General features: G+C 36.8%; 1 protein-coding gene across 1 annotated transcript in view; it reads right to left on the reverse strand.

The window, feature by feature from the left end:
* The window catches only part of LOC133218512 (integrin alpha-1-like), a 66,300-nt gene that overhangs the window by 23,405 nt on the left and 15,215 nt on the right, over nucleotides 1-27,680 (reverse strand). The window contains exons 3-11 of the mRNA XM_061364996.1: nucleotides 19,247-19,367; nucleotides 16,178-16,290; nucleotides 15,135-15,223; nucleotides 14,928-15,042; nucleotides 14,195-14,322; nucleotides 8,019-8,167; nucleotides 6,255-6,405; nucleotides 4,133-4,298; nucleotides 801-874 (exon numbers count right to left, since the gene is read on the reverse strand). Coding sequence (XP_061220980.1) covers nucleotides 801-874; nucleotides 4,133-4,298; nucleotides 6,255-6,405; nucleotides 8,019-8,167; nucleotides 14,195-14,322; nucleotides 14,928-15,042; nucleotides 15,135-15,223; nucleotides 16,178-16,290; nucleotides 19,247-19,367 — 1,106 coding nt within the window. The remainder of the gene's footprint in view (nucleotides 1-800; nucleotides 875-4,132; nucleotides 4,299-6,254; nucleotides 6,406-8,018; nucleotides 8,168-14,194; nucleotides 14,323-14,927; nucleotides 15,043-15,134; nucleotides 15,224-16,177; nucleotides 16,291-19,246; nucleotides 19,368-27,680) is intronic.

The raw sequence follows: 27,680 nt of genomic DNA on the forward strand, positions 1-27,680 counted from the left end.
TTTGCTGACCTTTCTTGCCTAAAGGCATGAATGTAGTCTTCTAGATAAGACAAACTTCACTGACCTCGTGTCTGTCAAGACACTGAGGATGGGAGAGAGGTTCTGAAGCGAGCTTCTGATGACAGCCAGTCATTTGTTTGTGAACTTTAAGAACATGTTCTACCAAACAGATAATCTTATAAATAATCCTCATACTCCCTAACAGGATAACACCTGTTTTTAAGGTATGATACACCATCTAGAGCATTATGTGTAATGCAGTGCAGAGAGTCAAAATTAACAGAGAGTACTTCTGCAATAATGTATTTATATTAAATCACACCAAGGTATTTTATTCTTTCTTTTTCCCAGTGATACGTTGAGCTCTATACAAAGCCATATTGAATATATATGTCAATTTATCTCAGATTTCTTAGCATTTATTCAGTTCTGTTCAGTTATTCTCCTTCTGTGCTCTTTTCACTGTCAGTCATTTTTGTGTCTGTAAAGCTTAACTCTTCCCAGTTCTTTTCATCTCATGTTAAATTTTAATTTCATTCATGTACACTGAGTAGATCATCAGTACCAATGGATAATTTTTGATTTTCAAGAATAAATGAAATACTTAGGAAGTGATTTTCTGCTAATACAAATTGCAAGGGTTTTTTGCATCCCAGTTTAATAAATATTTACCCCCTAAGAAACTAGGTAAACAGCAAACAGGACTGTAAAAAGAATTCTGAAACACTCATCCAAATTGATGCCATCACCAACAAAATCTACTCTGTAAAAGAACTTGTATTTTCAAACAGTTTATTTACCTGAGAGTAATGAGCACTGAAACCAGCCTGAGACATCTCCATTTCAAAAGAGGAGGCTTGCTGGTCTGTTGTTGCTATAAAACACAAAAAAATTGGTTTCAAAAATAAATTCATTTCAATCTGAAAAAGCATCTGAATAGTGTAATAAATATGCTTATATGGTAGTAAAGGATAGCATAATTAACTAGAGTATTTGGTGAATATAGTTTGCCATAAATTTTAATAACAAATACAAAAATTAAGATGTGTTAACTGCTACCATTAAGTACAAAGGTTTCCATTTCAAGATCATGTCTCAGAACTAGTCCAACAAATATTTCTAAGCTAAAACTGAACAGATTTGACCTCAGGCTGATGGCAAATATATTTGGAATGTTTGATTAATATGGTTAAGCCATTTTCCACTTGAACTAACTGAACAATAAAACAACAGCCATGTAGGCCTGGCCTTGTATTCAAGCAACCAAAAATTTGTAGGCAGCTGGAGGAACTTTAAATGAAAAACACTTGATGTTTGTATGAACCTTCACAAAAATAACATAGGAAAATCTCAGCTGTTCCAGATTCATAAGGCTCAGGAAATGGCTTGGGAACTATAATCTTGAACAGAAAGTTACATGAAAATCTTCCTGATTGTCTCGATGACTTTGAATAAAAAGGGTATCAGGTGATTTAGTACCAGTTTGTGTCTTGTCAGCTAGTCATATGCCAGTTATTAAACTCTGATGGGCTGCTTTGCTCCCAGGTACATGGAAGTATCATCAGGAAAGAGAAAGGTCTGCCCCTCTTCTACTTAAAGCAGTACTCAAGGACACTATATTGCCACTTTAAGTGACCAAGAAAGGTAACTATATTCTGCATATTGATTCCTTCTTGAGAACAAGATGTGGCAACAGGGTGTACGGTACAGGAAGAGTTCATAATTTGCTACCAGCTAAGTTCTGAGACGAACCTCCAATTGTGTGAATGAAACTGAAGCATAGGGACCCATGGCTGCATGAATTTCAGGCATCTGAACTATTAAATAACACTGAACTTTTGATACTCAGCAACTAAACCACAGAGGTTGCTCCCTGGGACACAATGTCTTTGCTAATTGATTCGATTTATAGCCAGTCATAGGAAGGAGACATGATCTCAGACACAAAATGTTTTACACACAAATATGGGCCATCATATTTCACAAGATGTAGCTGCTTTGCAAGGTCTGAAAAAGTCCCTTTTAACCATAAAACTCTTAAGTTTCAAATCTGCTGATAAGCAATATTTTCATACAGTAAAGGATGTTCCTCGGTGAGCTGAGAAAGACAGGACTCACAACCCAAGGCAGAGGACAATGCCAGTACTGTTGGTGTGTGCAGCTTTGAATACTGCTTAGATAGTGGTCCTCAGTCTAACTTTCCATTGAGTTTCAAACTGCCAAGCATCCTACAAAGGATATTTTGTGTAAAAACATTTGTGCCTGCCTACGGGTTGGTTAAAGCATAAAATGCTGTTAAATCCAGAAGTCCATGCCATGAAACACAGAGGCATATTGAAAAGCTCATGTGTAAAAATTCACTGGCTGTCAAGTATGGGTTTTCATTGGATTTCATTTTTTAATTCTCTCTAGATTTTACTTTGCAATTTTTTAAAGGCCAAAACCAAAAAGAAAAAAAGAAATCTAAGAAAAAAATCCAAATGTACTACTATACTAGCACAAGGCTATTTAGATTGAGAATTTAAACAGACTTAGACACAGAATTTAAAAAATTAAGGTTCCTGTGATCACCATATTATGCACATAAGTTAATTCAGCTACAGCATATGAGGTTTAACTAATGTTTTCCACATGGCACACATTCAATAAATTGGATTGTCAGCAGAAGCTGGGTGCAACAGAACTAATCTGCTTTTCTCCCCTGCCACAAAAATACATCCATGGACACAGTCTAGAATAGCAAATCTAGACTAGCTCCTGCAATGCTTTGTGAGGGGACAGGAAACCATGCCAGAAACTGACTTAGCATCTCTTCCACTGGCATCCAGCTGTTCAAAGGGTTGAGCTATGGCATGAAACCTTGTCTTTGAGCACAGAGATGTCCATAAACTGCCATGCTAGGTCTTACATACTTCCTCAGCTGTCATGACTAGCAGTTGATTAACTTTCTATTCTATATCCTTTATATTTAACAGGTGTAACTAACATTTTATTTTACTAATGAAAGACAATGATTTTTTTTTTCACTTTTCTGGAAATACAAAGCACAAATTGAGGATGAAGTTTTCAATTTGTTTGAACATCTGTTTTTCCACTGGAAGTAAACAAAGACTTAACAGAAAAGCCCCCTAGTCAATGAACTTTGAAGTACTCAGTGAGTTTAAGTAGGCTAAACTTTGGGCTTTAGAGATACTAAATTCTCCTCAAATTAATTTATTTCATAAGTGAGTAAACAAAACCTTCCAGAAATAAAAAGATGAAAACATATAAACTGGAAGAAATGTCTAGTACTAATCTGCTGAAAATAGTAATAGTTGATCAAGCTAAATGATACACTAAAAAAATAACTAAATATGTCTGAGAAATACAGCTCCAATAAAAATGAAAAACAAAACACTTCAAAATACTCTCTCATATTTGTACTACCTCTTGAAATTCAAGCAAACATTATTTTTTATTCCAGCTGTAAACTACGCTATTCCAGCTACTTGGAGAGTTGAGATGTTGAAAAAAAAAAAAAGTCCAAATTGATGGGTGTCTTCTTTGCATGCCATGAATCCCTTCAGAGATAGCCAAAAGAGCTCTTGAATCAAACAGAGATTTGGAAAGCATTGCTTAATTTGGATGGAGAATGTAAGCAGACATGAGAGAATGACTTTGCTGTGCTAAAATCTGAGTGTCATGAGTATTTCTGAAAGAGAAATATATCTTATCAACTGTATACACCAAGTCCATACTAGCTCATATGGCAAAGTAATACGCTGTAACTAACAACTAACCAAAAAGACAACCTGAAAATATAGGCAGATGAACATACAATCAGGATATCGTCTGGCAATGTTTTTTTATCTAAGGGATGGGAACTGCATGTTTACCCCAGCAAAACTAGAGACGCTTAGTTACCCTTTTAAGATATTGTCTCCACAGGCTTTAACCCATCTGAATATATTTTACATCATTATCTATGGTTTTGATGTTAATTGTAAAATATTCTTATGATCAGCATGAAAAAATTACTGCACAACACATTTTATACAGCACAATACATTGCAAAGGAAGATAAAAGCAGATGGTCTTCTATTTGCTTCAGTTATAATGCTGCCATGAAGTAAGATTCTAAATAAGAGCATACCTTCTAGGGCAAATATTCTCTCTCCAAGTGCTTCAACAATAGTTACAAGAGCTAATTCATCTGAAACATTGAAGAAATGCTTTTCTGTAGGCTTACTGGCAATTGATTTTATTTCCTCTACAAATTTCTCAGTACTTAAATTTCCTCTGCTGTAGCTGCCCAGAATCTAAAGAGAATTAAAAATAAAAAAAGTAGTCAAGGAAACATTTTATAACCTGTTTTAACCTCTTTTAAAAAATAGATACCTTTGAGGCAGGTTGTCAGAGAATACTGGGAAATCATATCTAATCTTAATTTGCTCTGTTAAAACCTCCCTTAAATTGATTTCAAACCATTCTTTTGCAATAAGAACACAACTGTAGGAGGGCTCAGCTGTGTTTCTGAAAATACAATCAATAGCAAACAAAGCAACTGTATAACATCTGAAATTTTCAACTGTCCTTTTTTTCCTTCTTTACAAAATTCGAATGATTTATTTTACAAGTCTATGTTTTGCTGAAGCAGGCCTTTATTTAGGGAAAAAACAACACAACAATCCCCAAAACAAAACACAAATGCACTGGCTTCTGTATAAATACCACCAGTTCTCCTCACAACTTGGTATATAAGCAACTAATGACAAGTTAATAAGGTACAGAATAATTCTTTTTTTGTGTGCAGATTTTTCCTATGAACCCTATATAACAGTTGAGTTCAGTATGAATAACACCATCATACTACGAGACTTTACATTTGAATTTCAGTTTTAACACCACTGCTGTAAAAATTCAGGATGCCTCAGAACAAAATGACTCCTTCAATTCCCAGACCAAGAAGTACTGTTAAGAGGAAAAAGTGCTCTATACGCTTAAGTTACCTAGAGGAAAAAAAGAAAAACCCATGTTTGGAGCTGGACAGCTGTCCAACTGGACACTAGAGCAATTCAAATTTGACTCTAAACAGGGCTTTTATTGCTAAAAATTACTGCAGTTTCAAGGAAAATTTTATTTAAAGATATCTAGCTTTAGGAAGGAAATAACTGATAATCTGTATGCTGCTGGATTCAACTTTTTACTTATGTCTTTCTTTAAATTTAAGACAGTATCTTCTTGAAGTTGCATGGTTCCATACCATCTCATTGTATCAAAACAATGAAAGACAGGAACAGAGAAGCAACAATCCCAAACATCTTCAAAATTAACAAGAGAAAACAGATTGAGAACAGAATACTCAAATACAGCATGAAGTGTATGTAGGGTTTATACCAAATCATAGAATCATAGAATAGTTTGGTTTGGAAAGGACCTTAAGGTCATCCAGTTCCAGCCCCCCTGTCATGGGCCAGGATGCCTCACACTAAACCATTTCACCCAAGACTCCGTCTAACTTGGCTTCGAACACTGCAGGGATGGAGCATGCACAACTTCCCTGGGCAACCCATTCCACTGCCTCACCACCCTTACAGTAAAGAACTTCTTCCTTATAACTAACCTGAGCTTCCCCTGCTTAAGATTAAGCCCATTACCCCTTGTCATATCACTACAATCCCTGATGAAAAGCCCCTCTCCAGGATCCTTGTAGGCCCCCTCAGATATCTGAAGGCTGCTATGAGGTGTCCATGCAGCCTTGTCTTCTCCAGGCTGAATAGCTTCGACATGTTCCTCTCATTCAGCTACTAAGTTTGCTCAACATGGAAATGACAACTTCAGAATGCCAGCACACAGAACAGCTGTAATAAACCTAGTTTTTGTTGATGGTTTATATTTGCCTTTTTTCTTTTAAAGTAAGTAAAGCATTCATAGAAATTGCTCAGATTTGAACTAACACATTCTGTTCAGTATTGCTCTTAACAAAAAAGATTTCATTTTATAGTGCCCCTCAAACTCTTTCTGCATATCTTCACACAGATACAGACCTGTCATCACCAGGAAGACAGATAGATTGCTTTTTCTTATGTGCTATAAAATCAGAAAGCACATTTTTAATGTCTTTTTTCTTTTTTTTAGCCTCTTTCTTTTCTTCCTCTCTGAAATGATTGTATTTCCATAAAGATTCTATGAAATGAACTTTTCAAACAGAAATTATATTTGGAAGATGAAACAGACTTTTAAGATTCTGCATTTTCCCATTAAATTTCACTTACAGCAATAGCAAATCTCTGAATGTTTTCATCTTCACAATCATCAATCACTTCTTTTAATCTGTAGTTGTCGTGTGATTCCCCATCAGTCACAATAACCATTACTTTTTGTACTCCTCTTCTTGCGCCATGAGCCTCAGTAAAAGCCTCTTTTCTAAAGGGAGCATAAAGCGTTCGGGGAAAGGCAATGTCAGCATTTAGCACATGCATCATATTTGCATAGTCAACCATTAACTAAAGCACTCTATATTAATTAAGGACCAGGAAAAGGAGATTAATGTTAACCATGAACAAATAGAAATATTTGGTACTTAGAAGACAGTTCACAGTCAAAGATTTTTCCAATCATTCATTCATTTTTAATGTATTTGAGAGTGGAAAATACAATGTGGGACTGAAAAACGCTTCCCTTCTCCAAAAAAATTCTGACACCTTAAACCAGCTTTTGGTAGCTTAAAAAAGACTCAATGAAGATCCCCATCCTAAAATCCACATACCCCCTCACCCCCAACCTATTTCCACCCTACAGCAGCACTTCAGGTGGTCAAAGTTTTTACTCAGCTACCAGCACACCTCTTCACATTGACAATAAAACTCATTGTTCGTAGAAGTAGGTTGCAGGTGAGCATTGGCAGGTTGGGATGACTGGTTGAATTCTACGGCTGCAGATGAGCAGATACTGAAGTTTTGGGCAGCTGCTGAGTCCCCAGACTCTGCAAGGAACCCAAAAAGGCAAGGGTGGATTAGGGCTCTGGAAGAGAAGGAAGGAAATAGGTCTTCCTCTCTTTAGTAAAGTACCACAGAACTCCCAGACTGGCCACATGAGTGAAAGCTGAGATGTTCCACTGAAGATAGCCAAAAGTGGATGCGTAGAGAGACTGCAAGAACAGAGGAAGCTTTTCCTGATAGTTTCTGTATACAGAAGTGTGCAGCAGTCTGTGGTGCACAGGGACTTTCTGAACCACATGTGGTTTCTGAGTATTTGGCAATTCTCAAGTGGCTCTGTTTTCACAAACTTTTTCAGACTCCGTCAAGCTTTTACTTGTTTCTAAGGAAATCATTACTGGTGAATATGTAAGAATTTTACTGGATTTCAGACATCTTCTCAACAAAACTTTACTCAGATAATCGAATAGTTTATCAAAAAGGTGCTGCATATTTCACTAAATGGTTGCTTAGAAAGGGCTAATGCAATCTTTTACAGAAGTAAAGCTGTGGTGCCTTAATTTTTCTCATAAAGGAAGCATTTCTAAATAATGCTAATGCTGCAACAGATCTTCAAACTACCAATGATCCAGAAGTTTCAAAGACTTCAGATATAAAATTTATTGGCTTTCTGAAAAGTGCTCAAAGCCTGTAATAATCTTAACTTTAGAATGAAGACAATTCAACATTAAAAAGTTTTTTTTTTTTTTGCATTTTCTCCAAAAATTTTATTTCCTTCATCCTTCTACACATATAGTTCCTACCTGTTCTATGTGGACACCAAAGACTGTCAGCTCTTTGCTTAGGACTACAACCTTGCTCCATGTCTCTTTCTCTATTTCCTCCATTCAAACAACAGCTGCCCTTCCAGGGTGCCATATACAACTGGTCTAGATTCCAGACAGGGTCTGTTTATCCACCCTCCTCTTAAATTTTGTTTGCTCAGCTAAAATGAAGTCAGATGTCAGCCACATCATATTTTTAATTCATAAAATCAGAACTGGCACCATATCTACTTATGTTTGTTTCTGCCATATGCAGGACAACATTCTGTAAGCGTACCTTGCTGTATCTATCCCCAGGGCTGTCATAGTTTGTGTACCACCCCGCTGACGTATTCTTGTGGCTGCAGCCATCACATCTTCTGTTGACGAGTATGTATTCAGGAAAAATTCATGGACTACAGTCTGTCCGTACTGAACAACTCCAACCTGAAACATACAGTTCATATTAAAAATCAACTACCCTTAGAGAAAACATCTATATCTCCTGCACTGGGGTAAATGTTCCTCTGTACCTACAAAAGAATTTGAATCTGTATGTTTTCCTCAGTATGAAACACCTATAAGTATTTGATAAAGCCTGGCTTGAAAACTGAATCTCATGGAACACTTTGAAGTCTCTAAATTGTTTTATTAAACACAGAAGCAAAGCCAAAAGCAGGCCCACCTCCTTGCTTTTCCTGACTTAAGTAATCTGTGCTGCAGCTCTGCTCAACTCTAGGCCAAGGCAGACCAATACCCTAACCACCAGTCACAACTTCTCAAAATAGGTTTCCTTATAGCATACAGGGCCATGGTTCACTCACAACTCTCTTCATTCCCTCCAAATATACTATTCCTCTAGCTGACAGTTTATTTACCATAAACCTAGCCCAGAAATAGCACTGCAATGAAAAATTCAGGCCCTAGGGTGAGAGGAAGACTCAAGTACCCTTCTCTTGATGAAGACAGCAGGGCAGTCTAAGACATGGCTGTTCTCCCAGCAGCAAGAGAGCCAAAGTAAGACAAGTGCCAGAGGGGAAAATGAATAAAATGGTGGTTTTTGGAATGGGGCAGGATGATGTAAAGACTTTAGATGACCTCAGCAAGACAAGTCTTTGCAAAAAATATCAGTGCATGGGACTGAAACCCAACCACAGATGCCTGAGGGAACCTGCTGCAAAAGCATGTGTGAAATAAAAAGATGAGCAATACTCTTAAATATTAATTAATTTCTCTTATTCATCTCTGTCACTTTTAATGTTTTGGCAGGTTCCTGACAGCTTTTACTGGGAAGAATCCACACAATGTTCCATTAACATATTTCAATTTTATGTTACACATGGCAATTTATAGGTGTTATTTAGGATAATGCAGTATTATGTGGCATTTATGCCTCACTCATCTATTATTAAAAGCACTCTAGCATTTAGCTACTGGAGATCAATACAACCTCCGGGATGTTTATGCTATTACATTATTTTAGAAGTGGCTTTGCAATTGCTTTATTGGTGTTTTTTCAGTTACTTTCATACCCCCTCAGATTCTGCACAGTGTTTTTTTACTTGGAGTAGAAGGGTTAGAGTTGGATAAATATTTGATACTAAATATCAATATCACAATCATTACAAAGAGCTAGTTACATAAGAATGTGGGACTATAATCATAATGGTATGTGGCAGCTAAATCTATCCCACTCAATTTCTGTACCCTTTTGAAAACACAATCAAATCTGCAAGAACAGATTTAAGTTCAAAGCTATGACAAGTTGCTCACTTTAAGATATTTTAATTCTTTCTCAAAGGCACGCCCTCTTCCACCTGCAGCTGAGAGCATCCAGATACTGCATGCTCTCAGGGGCAGCAGCCTATTAATCCTGCACAATGTTTACACAACAGGCTGGGGCACATGCTGTTCTTGCCACTCAGAGCAGTCATGTGGCACTGACTAAACCACAAGCTGAAGATGACATTTTTAACTCATTCCCTTCAAGACAACAATTCTATGGCATGCATCAAAAGTGAAATACAGCATAACCTGAACAGGATGTTGCTAGTCATTTTAAAAGACTGCCATTAACTGGCGTAAACAAGGGATTTTCATTATTTTTGACTTTTTGGTGCAGAAGGAGTGCCTTAGTATTCGAGGACCATGCACAAGTGTGGCCAGAAACTATTGTATGCCAGGGAGCCCAGTGCTGTGGATTCCTGGGCTCCTTATCTACAGCTAAGAGGATTTTACTGGCATCAAGGATTAAATCAACGACTAACTGATACCAGTTTGAAAAGTACCTGCCAGTCTTTCGTGATCCTAGAGACCCATGGTGGTGTTGTCCTTATCTTAAAAAAGATTACAGGATGACACTGAGTTGTATCATTTCCTATTTGAAAGGAAACATTGTACATGATCAGAGTAAGTAAACATTTTGAGCATTTCCTTCTCAGGAAGTGAATGGGAAGAACATCTGAGTCTGGAAAAGTGCACTGTGCTGCCTAGCTTGTAAATCAGGAAGGAAGGGGGGCATGTGGTTATCTTATGGGATACAATTGTTGTTCTGAGGGACCCTTTCTTAGTACTAGTTTTGAAAATGCTGCTCATCATGTTCTACATATTTCATGGCATCAAAGATGAGTCATTCCTCAAAAACGGTAACGAAAAACTTCCCAGAATTGATAAAATACTACTAGGCTGCATGTTCCAGTCTCCTACAGGATCACAGAATCAAGTCCACCTTGTGAAATTAGAACTATATTCTATCAGATAGCAATGAAATTTTAAGCTTTTGCAGCCTTTTAATCTAATGGAAAACTATAAATGACGCATCTACATGATGCAAATGTGCTTTTGTGGGACAATAAACCTCTTCACACTATGGAACTTCAGCAAGCCCCTAAGAATGATGCTTACAGGCTTTGTATGTTTTGATTTGCTTGTATATATTAAACCTTTGAAAATGCAACAGTACTATACAGAAGGACATAATTCTGTTCTACTCCAGAAAACCCAGTATTTTTCCCAGCATTACTGACCATAATCTATTGAACATCTTTGTAATGCCTAAACTAATGTTCCCTTCCCTAGCATTCCATGGCTTTTATATTACACAAGGGAATAATTCTTTAATTGTCCCCAGTTCCTGTGAAAAAGTGTTGTACAAGAGAACAGGCAAGTGAAGGGCTGTTCTACTTTGGACAAAACATTTCTGAGGGCAATTATTTATTTTTGTTCTATAAGTGAATACCGCCCCTTATTTGGAAAGTACATTCTGGTTTTCTCAATAGATTACTAAGCTGATCTATTTGGTAAAAAACAACATCGCCACACACACATAAAAAAAAAAAAAGAAAAAGAAAAACCATTTAGTACACAGAATTGATACGCTAGGATTTACACCATTGGGATGTGGAGGAAAATAAGAAATATTTTTGGCTGTATTTAAGACAAAAGAAAAGCATAGATGCCTTGGGAAGCACTGGTGGATAATGCATTTTATCATACACAGAATGTGCTAAAGATATCTAAATCTAAGCAAAATTGAATTAATTCTGCTACATTTTGTTTCCTTGCAAGGACTCAGGCAGAAATCACTTGTAAACTATTGCAAACATCTTTCTTAGCCCCAAATCTTTTTAATACCTTTCTAATACTCTTCTATTCTGAAGACAAAACTGATCATGAGCTATGACATGGCATGACTTATTCATTTACTCATACAGTCTCTTTAGAGACAAACTAAGGTACAGACCAAACACCTATAACTGCCTATGTCCTGTATTAATGGAAAAATAAAACCTGTCTGAAAATTTCTGAAGGCCACTCCAACATAGCTTTAATGCTGGAATTGAACATATCTGGAAGCATTCTGGTCTTTTGATATTCTCCTACCACAGAATGTTGTTCATATGTAGAAAATTAGAAACCATACTCTCATATTAAAAAAGCAATTACTTCTACAAATGTTTAAAAAAAAGAAGAAAAAAACAATTTTCTATGCAGCTACATTAAAATGCGGAATAAGGCCAGCAGAAATATTTTGTTCCTGCTTATACTTCCCCCTCCCCCCCCCAATTTAACTCCTTCCATTTCTACCTTCCTGTCACCACTTTCCCTTTACTTCTTTTATTCTTAAACTCAGTGTATGCAGATTAACTATGAGTATGGTGTTGGGATTTTCTGGAGAATAGGAAGAGGAAGGGAAGGATAAACTTCTCAAAAAATATACCATAAACTTTGGTTGTCTGCATCTGAATCTCCTGGCTTTCACTTTCAAATTTGTCAAACATGGGACACTGAGAAATTTCAATCCTGACTTTATCACAAATCTAATGACCATTGTTCATGGAAGGGGTAAGTGGGAAAAAAATATCTTACAAGCCTCTAATCAAAACATGGTTTTAAACAAGTCACACCCAAGCTGCTAAGGAGTTATTCTGTAATAACCTCATTCCTTTCCCGTGCAACAGGAAAACAATCTGAAGTCAGTGAAAATGCACTGATTTCTACATGCTCAACAATCCTCAAAAGATGAACAGGGAAAAATCAATTTAAACAGAGAAAAAGAAAACAGCATTTTCTATATTTCTTTTCTGTGCTCCCAGAGGAGAGGGGAGAAATATGCCTGTTCTGTCCTTTCTCCTCTTCCCCATTCAACAGTCACTTAAACACAGTGTCTGAGAAAGGAGACAGTGTGGGTGGACGAGACGGTAGAAACTCATTACTACCTTGGGCTGTGCCAGCGTTCCCAAGCAAAGGGCTTGGAGGAGAGGAGAGCAATGGGATGCATTCTAAGAAAACAGAGAAGGAAAGAGGAACCAAGAAAATTCCACCTAGTTTTTGCCTTCCATTTCCAGTTTTTCAGCCTCTCTCCCCCTTATCCCATTCTTATCTCCCTCTCAAGTGTTTCTGCTCTGTATCAATCAGATGCCAAGGCTGACGCTCTCAAATGAATAAGTGTATGTGTGAGAAGAGGGACAGCTATGCCAAACTGCAGGTAGAATAGATTTTGTAGGTGGAGATGGAAGGCTGCTGGAGTGCGGGCCAGGAACAGACCTTTTGTACACAAGTTGAGCCCCACAAATGAGGCAGGATTCCAAAACCAAACATAACAGAGGTGTGGCAACGTAAAAATTTAGGAATTGCAGGGTGAGAAAGAGGGGTTAGGGTGTAGTACAGTTGATTGCCCTGTGTACTATTCCCAAGAAGCCCTGTGGGTAGAAGGCAGCGATGATTTCCATGCAGCCATTGCTCTGAACGGGGAAGTTCAGGTTTAAGTATTTTCCCAAGATGCACACGTTTGAGTAATGACCAGCTTGAGGGACCAGGAGGAATTTTTTTTGTTCCTTTCTATTAAATTTAACGAAGTGTTTTTGCTTCTTCCTCACAATATCGGGAAGAGCAGCATGTTTAAAATAACAGGACATGATTGTAAAGTTGACAGTTTATAAAAAGTAATTTTATCAGTCACTGTTCAGTACAGCCAACAGGGGAGCTGGGTAGTTAACTAACAAATCCCAATTAACTTGGAAAATTACAGGAATACTCTCTGAAGACAAACGTATCCTTTACATCTTCTCACAGTCTCCTTTGTGAATGCAGTAACTGAATGTGACGAACTTGAAGTGCAAACCCTCTAAGTATTGGCCTGCAGCCTATCAAATGCTATACAGGATCCCATAAAATCCTTGATTTTGAGACAGGAAAAAGGGAAAAGTGAAAGGAAGACCTAGCTTCTTCTAATGCTGTTAATACAGCTTTCTGTGTTAAAATGTATCCCCGTGTCCACGTTTCCCCCTTCCCCGAGTTCTGCTGATATTGCTATTTGGGTACTCTGTTTTTAGCAGATTGAGAAACGTATCTCAGATCCTCGGCTGGGGTAATTGATTGTAGTAGCTCCGTTAATTCTGGTGGAACCATGCTGATTTATAGCAGCTGGGAATTTGGCCCTCTTCACTTATTACATAAATGCAGTTTCTGCCATTAATAACATGTGGTTTAACATCCATTCGTTAATTATGATTTCAAATATTTAAAAGGTATATGCTCAATGTTCCACCGTACAAAATATTGAATCCAAAAAGCTTACAATCAAAGGCTGTCTGAACCACGTATGTGTGCCTCGGAGGAGTAGAAATGACCTTTGCACTGTGAAGTACAAAAGGAGACAAGAAGTAGCTGTGGAGAGGAAGGAAGTGGGAAAGGACAGCATTCTAATAGCCTCACTTAACGTACTTAACTTCTGTCTTTAGGTTAGAAAGTCTGCTTCTCCAGATTGCCTGAGCAGTGTGGGAAGGGAGAGCCTCCCTGACACTGCTACTTGGCGGCAGACACTGACCTTGTGGTTTCAGCTATTTTGTTTTAGGATCCCATTGCTGTAAATTCTTGGAATTGAAGAGTTCCATAGAGGATGCTCTCATCCCGTTTCCTGCATATCCTTTTTAATTTGCAAATTAAACAAACATAAAATATCTACGGTAGTACCTGTGTTTGCTGAGGACCTATATCCATGTTTTTCAGGAGGCTGTTGAGGAAGGCTGTGACACTCTCCCATGGATAAATGCTATTGGACCCATCAAGGACGATGACAATGTCCAACTGGTTTTTACACTCTGCAACACAAATTGCCATGTAAGAATTGATACTAACAAAGATGAATTATATCTCACAGCTCCAGTTACTTTTGTGATCAATAACAAATGCATGTCCTTCTCAGCTGGGCTGAACTTACATGTTTGTGTTCCCCTTGCCAGCAAGGCACTTCTTTGTAAGCAGAAATTTAAGAATGGGATTAGAAGATCACATAATTGAAGTGATCCCTGCCTTCTTCAACGTCAGTCTGTTCCTCTTAGATTTTTCCAAAGGACCCAGTCTTAAAGATTTTTATCTATACTACTGAATTGGGCTTGTATGAGACCTTAACATGCTGTCATTATTTAAAAAGACCTTTGGCCATAAGTAAAAAGCATAAGCAACTATTTTTAGCAATTGTGTTTGGATGTTACATACTGCTCTAATGATTGTTTATACTGAGATGAATTCCAAAAGTAGCAAGAATTTAGGTTATATACAGACAATGAAAACATTTACTTAACTTGGTAATGCTGGTAGCTAAGTTAAACAGTTCATATTTTTTTGCATGCCTATGTGTATACATTTGTCTTGCTTGGCACTTCATATATCTGGATACACAAAAGAATTCCTGTGGCATTCATACCTTGAACAGACGGAGCAATAGCCTTTATGGTTTCAAAAGTTGAGCTGACATTAGAGCAAACTCCAGTTGTGTAATGCAGACGCCCACATTTGTAAGCATAAAGTGGTCCACATGCCTTTAAAAGATGAAAAACGGTGAAAGGTTTTTGTTATGGTACCTGAAGAAAAAACAGACTTCTTTTAAAGTTGGCAAAAGGTTCTTTCTTACCAGAAAGCCTCCTCTTGGGTTAGTCACTAAGGTTGTTCCAAGTGTCATGTTTTCTTTTACTTCCACAACGTTAGGAACTGAAGTAGCAGCTATAAATAGATTAAAATGTTAAGTATTTGGGAACATGAAAACAAAATATTAAAGTATATATCCCCTAGCATGGAGCTTCTAGCTTCTAAAATAAAACCCAGACTGACACTGGTTTCATCAAATATTTTAGCACCCTTCCTCCTCCTTCTTCAATTACAATAATCAAGAAAAAATTCTGATTCTGGCTTTTATCCCAGAAATAAATGAAATGTCTGGGTTGCTGTCTCAAATAGTTTTCTTGAACTGAAAAAAAGAAAGAAGTTAAAATAACAACACAATGAAAGCAAGAGATTACTGTTACCACAGTTTTGTTAATTAGAAAACAAACATTCATTTTTTTACCCTGTCCTCCTATAAATGATTTAACAGCTTTGTATTTGTTACTGTTAGGTTACATTATTGACATTTAGGCTTTCAAGGGAAAAGAGGAGACAAAAAATACCACAACAGGTATACTTAGTGAAATTCATATTAATTGGGCATATATCCCTGTCTACATCGTGTATCTCCTGACATGAGCAAGAAAATGATTAATATTTACCCGCATCATAGTAAGATGCATCAGCCTGGTTACATCTTGTTAAAAAGTTTACTGATGGTATCACAAAGGCTCTTTGGAAAGGGTCACCCATGAGGCTATGCTCCATGGCCTTTCTTGCTCCATGGCCAGGACTACCAACCACAGCCAATTAATGTTGGTCATAATAAAGTTTTAAAACCACAGCCAAATGCCTATTCTAAAATCATAAGCATGTTTTCCATAGGACAATGAGAAGCTTTAAAATACATTTATTTTTGATGTTGCAAACACAACTTCCTTCATATTTAGCTCTGGAGTCCTAAGTAAATTTTCTCTGTAGAAACAATTCTAATGCATATTTACTAGCTAAAAATCTCCTAAGGTTTGACCTCTATTATCTCTCCACACAACACAGCTTTATTTTTTTTCATACCTGGTAAGTTTAGTTTTGTGCAGGGTGATTGGCTGTCCCTTCCTACAGGGCATTTGTATACATCTCCTGTTCTTTTTTCAGGCTGGCCAACTAACGGTGAACCAATAAGTACCCTGGAAATGAAATAAGTTACCTGAAATTTCTTATTTCTTAAGAAAGGCATGAAAGTCAGAAAATAAAACTTAGCACAGCTACAGCAAGCTGCTGTACTAGGAGTACAGGATGGAGAGAAAGAAAAGTATCTATTATGTTACTTCAGATACAAGCAAAAGCAGACATTCTTCTCTTTAATAAGGACACAGAAAGAATTGTGTCTATAAAACAAATTACATAATAGAATGACAATTTTAAAAATTCCACTGGAAAATGAATGCAATATTGGTGAGTGGATGACAAGTATTAAACGTAATACAAAAAGAAAGAGCTTTTTCATTTAATAGCTCCTTGATCTTTAATATATTTTAGAAGAAATAGTATTTTCAATGCAGAGACACCAAATGCTCACAAGCATCCAGAAGAATTCAGTCTAAAGTAATGTGAGCCAGGAGTGTAAAATACATTGGTTTACTCTCCTTAATAAAAAAAATGTTATTGAAAGTCTTATTAAAAGAAATCTCAATTTTTAAAAATGGTAAGGATTTTTATCCTGTGCATTTTTTTTTTCAAAATTTGGTGTGATCAAACATCACTATTCTCATATAGTACTTTGTAAGCAACACAAAGTAGCATCCACTCTTAAATCCAGTTTTCAGCAGGAAACACTGTTCAGAGGTGGACACTGTTTTTGTTCACAAATCTTTATTGGCTACACTAAATAGTACAGCATTACCCAGCAGATAACAACAGGCTCCATTAAATGTGTAAGGAAGAACTTGGAGGAAATTAGAAATTACAGCATACACAGGAAAGTAGTAGTTGAGTTAGTTTTGCTAACTAGTTGAGCAGTTGGGTTAAGTTTTGCTAGTAGTTGAGTAGTTGGGTTAAGTTTTGCTCCTGGACATAAGTGTCCTAAGGGTGAAGAGCTACTGAGAGAACCATTTCAACATTTAATCATAAATTAATGAGTCCAGACAGAAGACACTTGAATAGAGTGACATAATATGTAAAATGTAGCCTACAAAAAAAAAAAAAAAAAAAAAGACAGAAAGAAAGACAGGACAAATTTAACCCAGTACACAATCCAGGTTTAAAAAAAAACACCATACTGGAATAGCTCATTGTGATCCTTTAAGATTTTTTCACTATTACTAAATTTACTAACTCTAAAGAAAAATTACATACTCTGAGTAGATATTAGATTTTACTGCTCTTTCAACTATATGCTGTAACATGTAGATTTTTTACACCAAACTTAGAATGGGCACCACAGCCTTCCATTTAACTGCAGAGAAGCTGAGTGAGCTTATTATCCTATGGGAGTTGGTCAGTGCTGAACAGGATCATGTCCCTGTGCTGCTCTTTTCTCAGAAGGAAAGGGTGCCATGAAAAGACAGAAGAGATCTGAAAGGCCATTTTGATGTTTTGCAGTGGGGATTTTTTTAGGGGACCACAGTTACATAGAGAAACAAGCGCAGCCAGGTTCACAGAACTTCTGTTGCTGAAAAGCCCTATCTGTGGTATCTAGGTAGCATTATAGCAATTGACAAAGCACCACAAAGCTGCTTTGTATATTAAACTGTCAACCTTCAGATTTCCTGCTTTGGATGTTGGTATGCTGAAAGCAACTTGGAAGCCTGACAATTTAACAGCAGCTCTGGAGTTAATTTCAGAGATGTTCAGATCTAGTACACTAGTTTAGATTCCTGTCTTCCTTCAGCTACTGGAAGAGCTACCACTTCCAGCTCCTACTATTTTTTGGTCTTGAACGGTTTCAGGACAATTTACAACAATATAGCTAGCTCTGCAAAATCCCAGCTCCTAGGACAGATACCATTTCCTGAAGGTCTAAATTAGCTCAAAGAAGGTCGTTACTATGCTCCCATGACCCTCATCCTACAACAAGGATGCAAACAAGAGCTAGTATTTTCAAAAGCAGGCTCTGCAGTTTCAATTCTATGAACATTCCCTATGGCTAATGGTTAACACTGTGTCACAGTAGTGGCCAGACTCTTGGCGTCAGGCAGCCCCTGCACTTGTGTGAGGAATTGCTCGGGTGCTGAAGAACAGTCCAACCTGGCTGTCACACAGTCAAATGCCTGTCGTCCCAGGCTGCCCATGGGAGTCCTTGGATTTACCAAGAATATCAAATTACTGGCAAAACTCTGTGAAAAACAGAGCAATCTTCAAATAAACATGGAGAACTCAGGATTCCCAAACCTTTTACCATTAAACAGTTATTTAAATCCTCCAGCCCAGTGGTTAGCCTGTGAAGTTTATTTTTACAAGCGAAAAGCATAAGCAGGTATTTTTCAGAAGGCCAAGAAGAAATGATACCAGTAAGCATGACAAAATGTAACTTATAGCTCAGGAGAACAAGAAGAAGGAAAAGACAAGTTAAGAAGGCTCCAAGTCCCAAATATGAATGCATTATTAATTGCAAGATATAATTAGCTCTCCAAAAGGAAGGGTAGACTACTGTATTAATAAATATTTTGACAGGGAAATCTTCCCACCAGTTAAAATCTCAGTTCAGACAACCTCTTAACAGAAAACTTCAAAAAAAGTCCATCATACAGATTAGTTAGGTAAAACAGAAGAATTAGTTAGGTAAAACAGAATGGCAATTTCACTGCTAATACATTAACACAAGGAAAAGATAATGATTTTATTCGGGAAATGGAAGAAAGAGGGCGCAGGCAAAACCCAGAACTTTCTCAGCTCCATCAAGGAGGGAATTTACCCATTTTGTGAACTCATTTATGTCTTTGAGGAAATAAATGTAGATATAAATTTGGATCTTTCAGCTTCCCAATGTTTTCATATTTCCTTACGACTGTGTATTTAAGAAATATGACTGTCAGAATCTGACCCTTATGTGTCAGGCATACTTATAAATAACAGTATAATGTCTGAGACAGTGAATACCCTGATAATTTGGACTTTCCATTTAAGAAAAGAAAAAGAGCTTACCATTTCCCTTCCTCATTTTCATACTGTTGGACTGTATACCCAAACATATCTTCCAGAGGCCCACTGAAGGTCATTGCATTTTTCACATCAACATTGGAAGAGCCAACGAGGTGAAAGAGAGCTTTAAAAAAAAAAAGTAATATGTAGCAATACACATAAAACCCCAGATTTTTCAGAAATCAGTGTTCAGTTATACTTAAGTGAGGGTACAAGACAGGGGTTGAAAATGACATATACATACATATGCAGCTAAACTCAGAAATGTTAGCAACTGGGCTTCTGTACCCAAAACCTGTTTTGCAAAGTCCATCACTCATTTCTAAATCACAATTCAAATAATACTAAGTAAAACATTATTACCTTTAAAAGTAAATATTTTTTTTGTTACTATTACTCCTTTTAGCTCCACATATTTGTAATGTGAGAATTATACACAAAATGTTCCTTCCCTCATTCAAGGTAGTAGTTCTCAAATTTTAATAAATTTGAGAATTAACTAATTTTCAACTGTTTGCAGAAGACATACACAGGAAAAGAATGTGGAAAAGCTTTCAGATGTATTTAATTTTAATCTATATTGGACAAAAAAAAATATAATTTTTATTCTATTCTAAACTACTTGTAGACCTTTCATATTTGGAAATGATTAGAATATATTTTTAAAGCAACCAGGTGATGTTACCTGAAATACACCTGTATGTGACTATTTGCAGAAATCCAACATTCACCCTCTTATGAAAAGTTTCTCTGCAACAGTGGAGTTGGACTATGACAATCTTTGCTTTTTTTCTTACAGTGATCTTTTCTTTGTCTTGTTGAAGTCAGTTTCAAAAGACACCACTGACTGCTGCTGCAGATCTGTGTATTTAATCCACAAGAGCCAAAAATTATTTACATTTGTAGAACACCATGACTACTTAAAAACACAGTTATACACAACTTCCATTTCATTTCAAAGAAGCATTTTATGATAATTGGCTGACATTTAAAAGTTACATAAAAATAGCCAAATCCATAGTACTTGCTGCATGTCAAAGATCCTAAATAATGTCCAGTTATTAAAATACATCTGTTATTCACCACTGAGATGATACTCTCACAGAAAGCTTGTTACTATAATTAAGCTCCCAAGTGGTCAATGCTAATCCATCTCTCTCAGCATCTTGCTTCCTGCTTAATGCAGCAAAATTATCACAGAAGACTATTTATCACTCAGTAGGCATTTCCAGTTTCACTGGACAGCAAAAAAGGAAAAGTTTCCTTTGTGTTAAAAATAACACAAATGGAGGTTTTCTTCCTCCAGACAATCAGGAAATATAAAGAAGTGAACAAACTAAAACAGAGTTTATTTTTATTCTTCAGAAAAGATTCATGCAAGTGATGAGAAAAAATTCATGGCTATTAGTCTGATGGGAAATAATTTGCCAGAAAAGTAATCCATGCATCTTTTGTCTTCCTTAAACATTTATGTTTAAAGAAATTTTGCTATCCCTGTTCATTTGCAACACAAGTTTTCATCCCCTACTCTTGGTCATCAAAGCATAATTAAAATCAATAAAATAAATTTAAAAAAACTCACTCATCATTGGTTCAAATTTTTCCCCTTTTATCACCTTACAATGTTATTTGTAAATTATTATGATATGAAATATTAAAGGCCACAGATTCCAGTTAATCTGTTCCAACTTACTTTCCCATAAAGCCACAGGTTAGATGTGCACTTAATGTTTTGTACACTTCAGCACAACAACCTTCATCATCATTCCACCATCTGCTCATAGACAAGAAGTTTTGTCACAATGAGGAAATATTGACAACTCTTTTGATTTGCATGGTGTGCTGACTACGCTAAATGATCTCGAAGTTTTCCTGAATCTGATATGCAATATACTAGAATCTTGCCATTTAATGACTACACTTCATTAAAATGGAAAAGATAATCCTCATAGTTATAAAATAAAGTTTGAAAACATGAAATACTAAAGCGAGAAAACTAGAAGACAAATAAAAAATGCCAGTTCTTTGCTACTAACCACCCAAATCCTTGTGCTTCCCAGGAAGGTTAAATTAGAGCCAGCAATAATAACACGTCCTAAAAAATAAAGCTAGAGGAATCCAAATAAGCTAGATGAACCACACTAGTCAGAAATAAAAAAGACGTGCTCCATACAGTAAGGAACATTACCAGTAGACCTTGTTGTCAAGATCCTTCGTCAACAAGGTCGTTTTGGATGCTAGATGTTACATATTCAGTGGATGACTGAGTAAGCTAGTGGCAGACAAAACGACTGCAGGTTGCAAACTATGAAGAGCACACATCTGGTTCAGGAAATACCCTCAGCTGGAATTATTTGGAAGCTGGGAAAGGAATATTATATATGCTTGCTCAGTTATTTTTTGTCTCTTGGTATAAGCTTACATGTACTCTGCAGACATGATACTGAACAAAAACCAGCTTTGATTTGATCCAGTACGGCTATCCTTTTGCTGTCTCATCTTCTCATTCTATCTTAGCTGGAAATCAGATGCTTTGATGTTTGACTTCATACACAAACTGTGGGGCATATTTTAATAAGAAAATGTATTACATGACCTTCTGTAGCTTCCATGCGCTATGAAACATTAAGAGAATAAAGCTTTTGAATAAAAGTAAGGGCCATGATAAGCAGTGTAAGATTAACTTCTTATAAGTAGTAGATTTAAAGGTATCATACTACATTTTCCACGGATGCTGTAAAAGGAAATGTTACCAGTCAGATCTGCATATTTAGATCTGCAGGTGGTAAATGGAGTGAGTGGAGTTTACAGTGACCCACATTACACTGGTAACTAACAATAACCTACTGGCTTATGGCAAACCTGGCTTTTACATTTTGTTTCATTCTTCGGTACCGAAGAACATTCACACATAAGATAACGACTCAGAACATTTAAAAAGATCACTGATTGTGACTATGAAAAGAATACTTTTTATTAATAATAATATCTAGCTTACACTCCACCAAACTTCCAAAAATGCATGCATTCTCATGTGTTCCTAGAAAACTTGTGTATATGAATTAAAGGCTATTGGCAAAAGCACTGGAAAAAGAAGAGCTACAAGGAAGTTAGAGAAGTTTCTATTGAAAATTATGGGGATTAAGGAAAAAAAAAAAGTTGTTTTTTTTTTTTGTAAGGTACATAGTATTTGACTATATACTTAATCACAATTAATGTAGATAAATTAACACTATTTTTTCAGACATGGATGACTAAAATGAACAGAATGATTAAAATACAGATCAAAAAAGCAGAATATGGAAGTTTAACAAAGGATAAAACTGAAGTTCCAGCTTTTAACTTCATGTTTTGCAAGAAACATGGCACTGTAGAAAACCTGGGACAACGTCCCTCTCATCACCAGTTTAAACTGAGAACACTAGCTGATACGCATGCGGCACTCTTTGTTGAGCACAGTTTGTACCTATACGTCAAAGGTTGACACTCAGTCACCAAGACGACAACCCAAATATTTCTATTACAAACTCAGAGTAGTAGCTCATACTTGTCCAGTAGCCACTAATAAATTTTTTTCTGTTTTATTTAATGAGATCTTTTAACCAAATGTTCGTGCTGTCTGCCTTATTATTCTTCATGCAAAACTAGATTTCCCTGGGACTCAACCATGCGTATTGCCTGGCTACTCTAACATTTGCAAACAGAGAACTGCAGAATAGACTCCCTCACTTTCCTAAAACAGACGGGTATAAACATAACCCAAAATGGAGAACAAAGCTGAACACCTGGCTCTTTACTGATGGAAAATAGATCACCACAAATCACGACAATAAATGACATAATGAAGCTTGATTTAGCCAAGAGAAGAGTGTAAATTCAGTTAGGATATTTTATCTGTACATGGCCTGTAGCAAGTAACAATTGCATCCTCTACAAATTGTGCTTATCCTGAAAATACAACTGTTTTTTGCAAAAAAATGTGAAAGGACAAATTTGCACTTTGTACTGAAGAGGGCTCACACGCTGGCTGCATCCCACTTTTCCCCACCAGCATGTGGTCAAAGTGGTATTTTTTGTTCCATTTCACACCTACTGCTCTAGCATTTCAGGTGTCCTTACCAATTTCCTCTGCATTTTGCAAGACAGAGACTGAAACAAAGGAGGTCTAAGTGCAATCAAGGAGGACAACAAACCAAGTAGAAATGTCTTGCAAAAGTATGCACAACTGGAAAACATTGGAAAACTCAAAACCACCTGCTTCTATCCTGGAAAATAAAAGAGGATAGAGAAACTGAAGCTGAAGACTAACATAAAGCTATTAAATGGAGTTCTCATACAGCTGTACCTCTTGCAAAAATAAATTAAAGAAAATGTCTTGTACAGCACATATTACAACCAATGACGCTGTAAGGATATTTTAAAGACCTGCAAAAGACAAAGGAGTGCAATACAGCAACACGGAACAGTGAATCTGGTCAAAATGTACTGAAAGCTATGTGGTACTAGGAAGGATGTCCTAGTTTAAAAGGCAACAACTGATTGCCTTTAAAAGTGTTTTATGTTTATATTGTAAAAGACTACCTGTCTCTGTTGTGATCCTAGAAGGAAGCAAACATCATGAATGTAAGCAATTGGGATGCTGGTGACAGTTACTCATGAGGGGAGCAGGACTGGGAGCATTGGCTTGGTCTCCCACAAAAATGTATTTTAAAAATGGTGACAAACAGTATCATCCTCTTCAATCAGGAAACTTTCACTTCAGGAAAATGATACTACTGCATGCTGGCCCTTCCAGGTTTGTGCGGCTGCTCTCAGCTAGCTGGAATCAAGCCTGCACCAGAGAACAAACTGTCCTTCAGCAAGGGCAGCACTGAGCCTCAGCAAATAAAACCTCCTGAAAAGTGCATCCTTTAGCTGCACCATGGATTTAGGTACAGGACTGCATCTGGATGGTAGCAAGGGAAGATTAAACATGCATCTGGTTGCAAAGATGTACCTTTAAAAATGCTATTTATGAAATCATGGCTCAAACACGTGAAAATGGATTTTCTTCACATTTTATTTTTTGCTTCATTTGCTATAATGTCACTGCATAATCATACAGTCTTGTCTTATGAGAAACAGATTTAGTCACAGACATCCCCAGTGGACGAAAATACGACAGCATAGTACAATTGCCATCTGTGAGCTTGGGGGCCACAGTGCTCTGGCCTTATTGCGGAAGGCCGTGGAGCCTGTGGTAGGAATTGCTGCTGCATTCAGTCCTACTTGGCCAAACATCAGCCTATCTGAAGTCAAGCTGTATATAAAAAAAAGTTCCAGCTTCTGAAACATTGCTACTTAAATCAAGCCTTTTATTTTTCAGGGCTACAAAAGAACCTTTGTGTAATTTTCCCTCCAGCATTTTTTCCTTAATCTTTAACCTTTGAAGAGCTAAAGATTGACTTTCTGGCACAAGACCAAGTAACTAAGAAAAAAAAAAAAAAAAAAAGACTTCTTATTAAAAGTAGATAAATATCCCCAAAAGACCAAGAAATATGTTACAGATTCAGTAGCCACATGCTTTTCAAAACCAGTTAAGTGCTTTGTACAACCCATTAAAGAAAGCTGTCTTTGCTGGTTCTGTACTAAATAATTTGTACTGGAAAATAGCTTTATAATGCGGTGTCAAGCCTGAAAATATACTGAATCAATGCTTTGTAATGCGGTTCCAATGAGTAACACAATGCAATGTGCAAAACTTTTGGAAATACAATAGCAGAGACCAAGAATATATGCCCCTCTCAGTTCACAGCCATCAGAATGTAACTATTATGTTCAAAGTTTGGAAAGTAGTCCTCTCATCAGCACAATCCTTAGCACTCTGCAGTTTCTCACAGAAATATTCAGTCACAGACAGAAAACTGTGAGGTCAGCTACTTGACTTGTACAGATATACAGAGGCTTAGCAAATTGAGCAGCTTGATGGAAGTGAAACAACTCCTGGAAAATGTTTCAGCTTGTCTTCAGTGATCTCCAGTCCACATTTTGGATGTAGTTCTTTCATCAGCATTTAATTCCAGTCAAGTCCCTACAATCTTTGTATTCCCATGTAGGCCCACCTTCCTTTGCTATCAAAGACCATTTCCTCCTTAACATCCCACTGTGACAGTTGTTTCCTACCATCTAGCTTTATCTATAAGCCCCCAGGATGCTTCACCTCTTGACCTTTTTTTTGAGACAGAAGATATTTATAGTCATCTATAATTAACTCAGATTCCACAGAGAAAGCACTGCTAAAATGAACCTGTACGTTATTTTCTTACATAAAACCCAGAAGCTTAAGTAGTGAGATTAATTTCACACAAAAAGTGATTAAACAACGACTCTTTAACCTAAAGAAAAATAAGTTCTTCACAATTCTCTCCTCTTCTCTGCTCATGGACCTGTAGGTTTAACTCTGCACAAAATTCCTCTAGGTTGATAAGATAGGTCAGGTATGTTTCAGTTGTTTTCTACTTGCTCAGATACATTGGATGCCAGTTTTGCAGGCTGACATACTTCCACTGCAAGCTTTCCACTATGCAGACTTAGTGAAACCAGTATGGGAAGCCAGGTACAGCTACTGCTGTACCTACCAAAACCGTTAAACCCTTAAAAAGCCCCAAAGCCATTTCTTCAGTGCTGATTTTTCATTTAACTTCACATTGCTAACTGGACTGCTTTTCCTATGCTAATTAACCTGCTTTATATATTTCCAATTAATTTTGTTTCCCTTAGGCTAAGTGAAAGGCCAAGTAGATCCCATGAGGATCTTACAATTTCTTCTAAACAAACATGAAGCTGAGTATCCGAAGCAGAGTCATTCTTATCATCCATTAATTCCTAAATATTTCTAAGTACTCTTTTCAGATTTCCAAAGTAATTATGTATCACTTGCTTAATGGGAGGAAGAAAACCCAGTCATTTTTCAGTTCTTAAGCAAGTAGCTCCCATACATGTAACCAACATAAACCACTTCAAGCAACAGTTCCTTTAATATTACGCCTACCATTCAATCCAAAGAAACAGCTGGATTGTGCAATAGGGAGTAGAACTGGTTAAAATGGTCAGCCCATCAATAATAATACCTGGTTTAAAAAAACTGGTATGACCATCCTTATGTATAGACACCCTATCATGGTTAATAATCAGTTAACTTGAATGAATCTTTGAAGCAGAGATGTATTGTACAATATCAGAGCTGAAGCTCATGATAAAACCTTGTGAAAGCTTGTACAAATCCCTCTGAGATTTTGAGGCAGAGATGTAGTAATGTTCAATAGTAAGTATAATGCCTACTCTCCATTCAAAGGAGGTTTGAGGAAAGGGAGACTGGTGACTTGTCATTATGGAACATGGCCTACACTTTCTTAATTTCAGTATAATAATATAGGATTAAGGAAAAAGAAAGCACTGAATATTCATCACTCTGGCAAATCCTGTGAGTTGGAGAAGTTACTACCTGTCAGTATTCAAATGTGAATTGCAAATGCCACTGTCTACATAATTTTAAGTTTCTTTTAAATCCATGCTTTGCACTTTGTTTCTCCTGGGCAGCTAACAAGCTATCTTCAAAGAATAGAATAAAAATATTCTGTCTAAAAATCAGAGAAAACTGCCAAACACTGCAAAGTAATGTGCTTCTGAGAGGGGATATTGCCACTATACTGCTATTTACACATAAAATAGTTTAGTTTCTTTTAACAGAATGTGAAGCATAGCACCAACAACCTCAAACAGACTATCTGATCTGTCGAGACTTCTCAGTCTACCCCAGCAAAACTAAAATCAACAATCTACAAAACACCCCAGGACAGAAACTACTGAATATTCTGGGAAATGCAGTAACCTGAGAACTGATGCAAAAAATGCCCAACTGAAAACTCATGTTATTATATCCCTACAAGGATGAAGGACAACAATTTTCTTTTTTTTTTTTTTTTTCCTTCCTGAGTTGGTATCATTATTCATTAATTTTCCCCCCAATTGTTTTCAGGGATTGTTGGGCAATTTTCTCAAAGGTCAGCAGTCTTAAGGCTAGTATCAGAGTGGAAATGCTTTGGTGGCAATAAAGGCTTTCTGAAAAGCAGCAACTTTTTCCATTTCTTTACTTCACAATGGCTATAAACTGCTGTCTTTCATCACCTTATACTGAGTATAATCATTGGCTCACTCTCACCGAACCATTTAAGGCTTCAGGAAGAGATGAAATCCTCCAAAAGGAAGTGCAAATATCCTGATATAACCCTCTCACACCCAGCTAGCCAGAACACCACAGAATTTAAATCTGAGCCAGTTTTTATGTAGTGCATCAAAAACATATGCAGTCAACATGCATGCTAAAAGCCAATAGCTCATATTTTATGTCTATAAAATGCAGGCATATCAATTCAGCTGTGATCCAAGAAACTGTAGT

The sequence above is a fragment of the Neopsephotus bourkii genome, unplaced genomic scaffold, assembly GCF_033783945.1.
Source record: "Neopsephotus bourkii isolate Nb327-2 ecotype Australia unplaced genomic scaffold, CSIRO-AGI_Nbou_v1 NB_1263, whole genome shotgun sequence".
NCBI lineage: Eukaryota > Metazoa > Chordata > Aves > Psittaciformes > Psittacidae > Neopsephotus > Neopsephotus bourkii.